Below are 9102 nucleotides of genomic sequence, written 5' to 3' on the forward strand. Positions count from 1 at the left end.
CTATGTTTTGGACATCTTTATATGTGGAAATATATAGATATTTATTATCTCTACTACTCTGCATACTATTTCATTGCAGGTGTAAGCCATAGTTATATGATCCACAGCACACTGAAGGATAGCCAAGTCCTTTTTCTTGCTTCATCTTCCTCCTTCTCCCCTTCCTGCTCTCGCTCTCATTCTTCTTTACTGTCTCCTTTTTATTCTCCTTTTCTTCATTGTTTTTGTCTTCCTCCTCCTTCTATTTTTCTTCCTCCTCCTCCTCTTACCACTCTTTCTCCTTTCCTCCTCCTCTTCCCCTTCCTCTCAAGCCCTCCTCCTCTTTCTGATCTTCCTCCTCTATGTGTAAACTTAAACTATTCTGCAATGAGTCCACTTGCTTTCCTCATTTTGATTTCTTAGCACCTTTGTTTCTTTTACCTTTGGCTTCTTTCCTCCATACTTAAGTTGGTTTTCTACTAGTCTTTCTTTTGCTCTTATAACTTTGGCCCATGATATTCTTTCTCTCCCCATTCTGATTGTTCTGCACTTTACTTTGACTTTCATTTACATTAATAACTAAGGTAAGAGATGTTAAGAGCTTTGCTGATGGTGACAGTAATTCTTGTTGGAGCCAAGCTAAAATGTAGGTCTGAATTTCAGAGCTATGGCCTTTTCATTAGACTTAGTTGCCTCATCATGGCTGAGGTTAAAAATATCCTCACATTTAGTATACAAGTTAGAGAAAGAAGCAAATAAGCAAACAACAACAATAGCAAATAAAAATAAAAAAGAAAAGGAGAAAGAAGAATACTCACCAACTTAACTAGAGGAATGTGACTTTAGTGTTCTCTCTGCTCAGTAACTTAGTTCTAGGTGAAATAAAAAAGAACCCTTTGTGAATGTTTGCCTACTTTTGCTTGTTCCAAAGCTATTAAAAATGTATAATTGTTAACCTACCCAACAGTGCCAGCTGAGACCTGAGCTTATAGAGCTAAAAGGAAGCATAATAAATAGAGTCAATAATATCTGTACTTAGAGGTAAGATTCTCATGCCTGATATATTAATTTAATTTCTTTTTCAAAATTAAAGGAGTTTGTATACAGAGTTTGTATATAGTATGTAATATCAAGTAGTCAAGTCTTGGTCTTGTAATCTTTTCTCTAAACCATCACAAGTAAACAAAGAAATTATAAATACATGTTTAGGTAAACCAAACTAGAAGACAAAAACAACTGGTATTATTAAGTGTATCTTGGCAGTAAGTTTTTGTAAGGCCGAGGTCTCTGTCTCTATGGTTTTTCTCGTGACTGCCTTTGTTTCTTTGTTGGCAGTAATTGATTCCTGCTCTGGGGTATTTCTTACCAAACAATCCATTTGACATGAGCTAAATCATGATTGTTTATTGTGTTGTGCATTTAAGAAATATCTGGTTAAATTAATTAAACAAGGAAGCCATTAGCCTGAGGTGGCTCTAATGCCATGGTAGTTAATGTAAGCAAAGCCAAGTCTAAGCCTGTAAGTGCCTCAAGGGTACAAAATCAAATCTTAATGGCAATCAGTTACAAACAGCCAACTAGGCTTTAAACTAGAGCCAATCAATAATTTCTGTGCTTTCCTTTCACCTGTTCTCTATAAAAGTCTCTCCCTGAGCGCCTGTCAGAGGAGTGCCCTGAATCACTTCCTGTTTGACATGGCCGTATTTGGATTGATTTTTGCTCAAAGAAACTCTTAAAAGTTTCAATTTGCCTCAGTTTATCTTTTAACACTATAAAGTAAAAAGACCACATTGTAAGACTAGATGGTATTCTTTTTATGCTGATGAGATTTGCCTTTTAAAATTAAATGATATTAAACACGTATTCCAACATTGCTTCAAGTGTTTAAAAGAGTTTTTTGAGAGGAATGGGCATTCTCCTTGTGAATGGCCTCCAGATTCTATTACAACCATGAAGTGCCTCCCCGCGCCCCCCATCAGTCTGGAGTAGCAAAATAGTTACTAAAAAAAAAAGCCCACTTATTTTCTTTGTATCCCTGAGTAAGTTCACTAACCTTTCTGTGCTTAGTTTCCTCAACTCTAAAATGATGATAATAGTAGTAGTTAACAACTCATAGAATTGTTCTAAAGGAATGAAATATCTAAGTGTTTAGAACAGTGCCCGGCACATAATAATGCTAATATGCCTTTGCTATGATTGTTTCTACTGCTATCATGACGACTACTGCTACTGTTACTACTATTTTAGTACTACTAACAGTCCTTCCTCTTTTCATATTGATTTAAGAATTTATTGGCTCCAAATGACTTTGGCTGCATCTACAAACAAAAAACATCCCCCACAGATGAAGATTGGTCACTAATGAAACAGTGAAAGCTGTATTGCAAGATCTAAGGTTAATTCTGAAAGAACAGTCCCCAAAATATTTTGATTAAGGAAGCAATATTGAAGTAAATGCAGAATCTCTCAAATGTTTGCTCTGAAGGAAGTATCTCTCAGCCAGATATAGAATGCACATTTTTTAAAAAGTTAGTCATATAGTTTACATCTTGTTTCTCCAAGGTAAATACACTTCTTGAAGCCAGAAGCTATATTTTCCACTTCCATGCCTTTCCCATGGCATCTAGCATGTTGATTTAAAATGTGCAGATATTCAATAACTGTCTTGATTAGCTGCTGAGGTAGGGTTGAGGGGAGGAGAATTAGGAATACAATGTTCTCCAGTTAATTGCAAATTCTTCCCTTAAAAATGAGCTTGCATTTTATTATCTTTTTCTACAGTATCTGGAAAATGCTTTAGTGGGCAGTTGTCATTTGATGTTTTACAATTTTGTAAATTTAAGTTCTTACAAAGGATCCACTGTAGGATTTTCTATTTTTATTATTGTTTCAAAATGGAAAGAAGTGTTAGTGTAAAGACAAGCCTGTTCCAATCACATTGCATGAAATTTGTTAAGAGAATCATTGAAGTTAGAGCTGGTAGGTGCCATGTCGTTACAACCTAAATGGCCAGCATAGTACCTGGAACACCATGGAAACTTAATAAGTTATGGAAAAATAAATGAATCATTTAGTACCTTCTCTTCATGTTACAGCTGAAGAAACTGAGGCCCAGGTAACTTGTTCACGGTCACATAACAGCATAGGAGGGAATAGAATAAATGTTCTGTGATGTCATCATGCTTTTAATGTGGATTTCCCATTTAAATTGTAACATGGAATAGACTTTAAATTTTGTCTTTGAAGAACTTTTTATTTTAAAGTATGTGAATAAATCAAATTCTTAACTTAATATCTGTTACGTTTCAGGAAGGCAGTAGTAAGGATCTGTACAAAGCAAAAGGAATGTTTTAAGGGGAAAGTAAATAAACTGTCTTTTAATTGGCTTGCTCAAGGCCTGTCAATATATTAATCTCCTTTCTCCCTACCATAAGTGTTTTCTCTGTTACATATGAATGGGGTTCCTATCCAATACGAAATACTTTTTGTTGGAACCATTTGTCTCCCTCAAGACATAACACATCTCCTCCTTCTCTGTATTTTTTAGACTTTCAAGAAATGTTGGTTATTTTGTTGATTGATTTTCTGCTGTCTTACAGGATGGAAAAAAGGAGCCAAGTTCATGTACCTGTTTGAAGGGGCCCAAACTGTCAGAAATCGGGACAATTGCCTGGATGATAACACTCAGTGACGCCCTCCACAATTTCATCGATGGCCTGGCGATTGGGGCTTCCTGCACCTTGTCACTTCTCCAGGGACTGAGCACTTCAATAGCAATCCTGTGCGAGGAGTTTCCTCATGAGCTAGGTGAGGGGCTCAGCTCCTATTGAAAAGTTGGTTACTTCTTGGTTTCAATGGAGTGAGACATTTCAGGTGACACACTCTTAAAAATCCTGCCGATGCATCAAAATGAAGAAGCCCTTGTTGAACATTGATGATTATCTTTTATCTCATCCCCACGTTGAAAAAACTCTTCACTTGATATTTTCTTCTTCCTCTAGGGGACTTTGTGATCCTACTCAATGCAGGAATGAGCACTCGACAAGCCTTGTTATTCAATTTCCTGTCTGCATGTTCCTGCTATGTTGGGCTAGCTTTTGGCATTTTGGTGGGCAACAATTTTGCTCCAAATATTATATTTGCACTTGCTGGAGGCATGTTCCTCTATATTTCTCTGGCAGATATGGTAAGAAATTTTAAATTTTATCTTATTTTAGATTAAAATTTAGAAATAAACATCTGGGTTATGATTTGACTAAAAGCAAAAGGAAGTCTTTTCTGTTGTAATTTAAGACATTCCAGGTTTAACAGATAACTCTTTTTGAGTAGTAGTTTGTGCTAATAGTAATTTGAAAGGGAGTCTCATTGATTCTTTAATCTATGATCTTATTGGCAGTAGAGGAGATAATTTAGTTTTGCTGTACTAGAGATATTTTTCCAAGACTTTTGCCTTGTGGTGGATAAATCTTGTATTCTACTATAGAATGTTCCTTAGGACATTTTCCTTTTCTTTTGTGAGGATGTCACGTCGGAAGAGGAATAATTTGCTAGAGTAAACAACATTTTGTTATTTCAAAGTTCTAAACAGTGGGAGTTTTTTGTTTTGGTTAAACTAAAACTAGCAAATTAAAATTGAACAATATTTATTTGTATCAGTATATATTTGTATCTATGTTTATGTCCATGCTGTGTGTGTGTGTGTGTGTGTGTGTGTGTGTGTGTGTGTAAACGAGAGGATATCAGTGGTCCTGTGCATTTTCTAACGAATCATGGATATCTTTTTAGAAAGAGAAGGTGTGCTACGTGTATGCAAATCAAGGAATATTTCCTTTGCGTTTGGAACTGAATATGTGTTACAGACATAAATTAATAATTTAATCTCCTTCACCAGCATTCTTAGTTCCACATGATAACTCTCTATCTCTATTCGTTGTTCTGTGCAGACCCTTATAAGAGCAAGGATTTCATCTCTTAGAACCATCATTGCATTTATATTTTTCTTCACAGAATTAATGTCTCATACTCTCTTTATGCTAAGTCACCACTTCTCCTTTCTCTGACATAAGAACAGAATCTATTAGCATGTTCAGTTTACAGAAATAATACTAATAAATGATGCTGTACATACTTATAGCAGTTTAGCTCTTTTCAGAATGGTTTCACAACTTTCACCCATTTATTCTCATAGCAATTTTCTTAAGTTAGGTATGTGATTTACTGTGGATTCTGGAGACCTCTTAGATGCTGGTACAGTGCACCACTGCATACATAGCAAGCATTCTGGCATATGTTTTTTAAAGGGGCATTTACAGATCTCCTCACGGAGCCTTTTCAGTAGAAGTCACCTGCTGAGAAAGGGTAGATTTTAAGTACAGAACTTGGGGTTTTAATTGCTTTCACTGTAATGAGATTGTTATAGTCTTCAATCCTAGAACAGTGCATAATTTATTTAAAAACCTTATAATGTTGTGAAGGGGTAGAGCAAGCAAAAGGAAACAAATGGAAGAGAACAGGAATTAAATGTATAGTGATTTCTAAAAGAAATTATTTATTCAGCTACTATGGGTTGATATTTCGGCACCAGGCCTGGAAATTGGTAAGACACTGGGGACACTGCAATGAGCAAAAGAGGCACAGTCCCCACATTCCTGGGGCTTTCCACCTGCACAGAGGGGAACCTGAAATTCAACAAACAAAAGCACACACATAACTAAGTAATTACAAATAGAAAAAAAAAATCTGTGAAATACAAGGAAAAGCAATATATATGATGAGAGGTGATGAAAGGGGAATCTAATGTTAAAGTTAGAAGGGGCTAAAGGAAGCCTTTTAAGAAAAGGATGCTTTAAGCAGAAACCTGAAGGATTTAACTCATTGCAAAATTGGAAGCAGAAAAGTTCAGATAGAAGTTTTGGTGGGTGTGAAGATTTGAGGAACAAAAGAGGCTGGATGCATTTGAGGTCCTGAAAGAATGGTGTGGATGAAGCAGAAGGGGTGGGGTGGGGGGGCGTGCATAAAATGAGGTAAATCCCTTCTCACTGATTAACTCACTTGGGGAATACTATTTTAGCCCTTTTATTATTGTTGATGTTGAATAGGACTAGATATTCCTACCGTGTTTCCCCGAAAATAAGACCGGCTCTTACATTAATTAAGTTTTGCTCCAAAAGACGCATTAGGGCTTACGTTCAGGGGATGTCCTCCTGAAAAATCATGCTATGGCTTATTTTCCGGGTAGGTCTTATTTTGGGGGAACACGATATTATGCTAGCTCTACTAAAGCATTTAAACATCTGAAATAAGTGACCACTCCCCCATCCCCACAGAAATCTACAAATGGCTATTTTATGTTTTCCCACAAGATGGCAACAGTTATCTAACAATACATCTTCTTTCCAGTTTCCAGAGATGAACGATATGCTGAGAGAAAAGGTAACTGGAAGAAAAACCGATTTCACCTTCTTCATGATTCAGAATGCTGGAATGTTAACTGGATTCACAGCCATTCTGCTCATTACTTTGTATGCAGGAGAAATTGAATTGGAGTAATAGGAAATGAAAGCTGGTGTTGTTAATGAAAACATTTAATAAATAAAAACATCTCCAAAAGGATTTAAAGCTAATCCTGTTTAGTTCAAAGATCATTTTGTTTTCAACTGTAGGTCAAGAAAACTGATTATTACTTTCAGATCTGTGAAAGAAGCCATTGTTTGTTGTTAATAATGCTTCATAATGTTTCAGTTCTAGTCTGAAAAGCCTCCTATACAAGAACTTCAGTAAATACCCACTTTTTCATGTTTCATGCATATTAGAAAATCATCGCAAGGGAAGAAACATGCATTCTATAGTCATTTAGGCACCAAGAACGAGAAAAATACAAGCTAGGTTATATGAGTTTCTAAATCTCTATGGTAGGATCAAAAGTTCAAGTAGTTTCAGAGTGGTTTTCTTTCAATTAATTTGTTCTAGTGCTTTCATGAGCAAGTCCATCAAAATGCTGAAGAGAATCAAAAGGTATATACCACAGATATAAATGATTCTAAGGCCTTAATGAACTCAAGAAAGAAAGATTGCTCACAGCTTTTGCTGTTTCATATTTCAGTTAGGCTCTTATAGGATTGCTTTGAAAACCATCCAATATGAATTATGAAATCAATAAAGTTTTGCTAGCTCTACTAAGTTTAGACTTTGTCTCATACTCTATCTCTAAGTGTAAACTCTACCTGATTCCATAAAAAGTCAGAATTGCTTTGTATGACTTATGTTGTGGTTGTAGAAGACAAATGGCAGAACAGTATGTAAAGCTGTTGACAACTCATTTTCTGTGTACAATGTATTTGCTTTGTGAAGGTAAAGAATATGTTGGTTTGTAGAAAGGAATTGAATATAATTTTAAGCAATGTTTTTAAAAGATGAACACAATTTTTTTAGCAAAGGATATTTTAAATATAGGCAAAACAACAGCTGGACTGCTGTATGTCAAGGACTGATTAACTGGAAAATATGCATTCCTTATTGGATTGAGAGTCATTCAGAAAAGACTTCTTTTGTGCTAGGTCTACATTTTTTCCTATATGGTATACTTTGGAAAAAATTTCTTCACATCATGGTTGTTTTTCTACCTTTTATAAAATATAGAGCCTGTTTACTCATTTATCAGATATGGAATGTTGGTCTAAAATTGAACACACTAACCCCAATTCACACTCCCAAGTCTCTTTAGGAAAGATGATTTGAAAATGATTTATAAAAGCCAATAATGATCTCAGGAATTACATTTTTCCCACAAACCATAAAATGGTGTCACATAGCAGTAATACAAATTTGATGAATATTTAACATCTATGTGAATGTACATTTCACTTTGTGACTGACAATTAAAAAGTTATTGTTTGACCAAAGAGTATACACCCCTGAAACCATGTATTGTGTCACTCATTCATTGTAATTTGTTTAGTAACTTCCATGTACCTGGTATTATGGGGGAGAAAGATAAATAGGAAATTGGTGATGTGTTTATTTCAAAGATATTAAGGAAATAAATACTGTAACGCTTAATCATTGTTCATTAAAATCAGTAAGCATAGAATCTATTTTTTATCATGCCATCTGTTTATGTTCTATTTGAAGAAATAATCTTTACCCTTTTAAAGCACAGATTGTATGTCTGGGTTAAGAAACTATTTACAACATGATATTACAACAAATTCTCATTTGGTGGAGATCGTTGTATACTTGGATTGTCTGAGCACTTCATGTTACTCTCTCCATGTGCTGATCTTTTGGCCGTTTTCCTCAACTAGGAGAAAAGAGGCAATAGAGCATGAAGACCCAAAAACAAAAAGAAAATTGCTACTTATTGGAGACTGTGGTGGCAGGTAGAAGGTAGGAAATGGAAAGCCATGATTAAATTTAAATCAGCCTAGGTAACTACTGGAAAAATCATAAACCAACCAGTTAACATATCTTATACTGAGGCATTTATTATACCAGTTAAACATACTATAATATTTAGATTTTAAAGATGCTATGACAAACCAAAAATGATTTAAATGTGTTATATATTGGGTTATATACTTTTATTTGTTTATTTTTTTATGCTTTATTTATTTTGACATTCAATATTATTTTATATTTCTGGTGTACAGCCATAGTGGTTAGACATTTACATAATTTAAGAAGTGATCCCCCTGACTAGTCTAGTACCCATCTGGCACTACACATAGTTGTTACCATAGTATTGACTATATTCCCTATGTTTTACTTTTCATCTCCATGACTACTTTTTTACTTCTTAATCCCTTCCCTTTTTTCCCTCACCCCCAACCTCCCTTCCACCTGGCAACCATCAAAATGTTGTCTGTATCTATGAGTTTGTTTCTGTTTTGTTTGTTTATTTTGTTTTTTAGATTCCACATCTAAGCAACATCACATTGTATCTGTCTTTCTCTGTCTGACATACTCCATTCAGCACAGTACCCTCGAAGTCCATCCGTGCCGCAGATGGCAAGAACCTCCTCCCATCCATGGCCGAGCAACATTCCATTGTATATCTCTACCACTTCCTCTTTATCCATTCATCCATCAACGGACACCAGGCTGCCTGCACATCTTGGCCATTGT

The 9102-nt window shown here is 35.3% G+C and overlaps 1 protein-coding gene across 1 annotated transcript in view; it reads left to right on the forward strand.

The window, feature by feature from the left end:
* Window positions 1–8072, forward strand: part of SLC39A8 (solute carrier family 39 member 8) — a 68560-nt gene extending 60488 nt beyond the window's left edge. The window contains exons 7-9 of the mRNA XM_019738930.2: window positions 3579–3786; window positions 3981–4165; window positions 6379–8072. Coding sequence (XP_019594489.2) covers window positions 3579–3786; window positions 3981–4165; window positions 6379–6528 — 543 coding nt within the window. The 3' untranslated portion in view covers window positions 6529–8072. The remainder of the gene's footprint in view (window positions 1–3578; window positions 3787–3980; window positions 4166–6378) is intronic.
* Window positions 8073–9102: the final 1030 nt, after the last annotated feature.

Source organism: Rhinolophus sinicus, linkage group LG02 (assembly GCF_036562045.2).
Source record: "Rhinolophus sinicus isolate RSC01 linkage group LG02, ASM3656204v1, whole genome shotgun sequence".
Taxonomy (NCBI): Eukaryota; Metazoa; Chordata; class Mammalia; order Chiroptera; family Rhinolophidae; genus Rhinolophus; species Rhinolophus sinicus.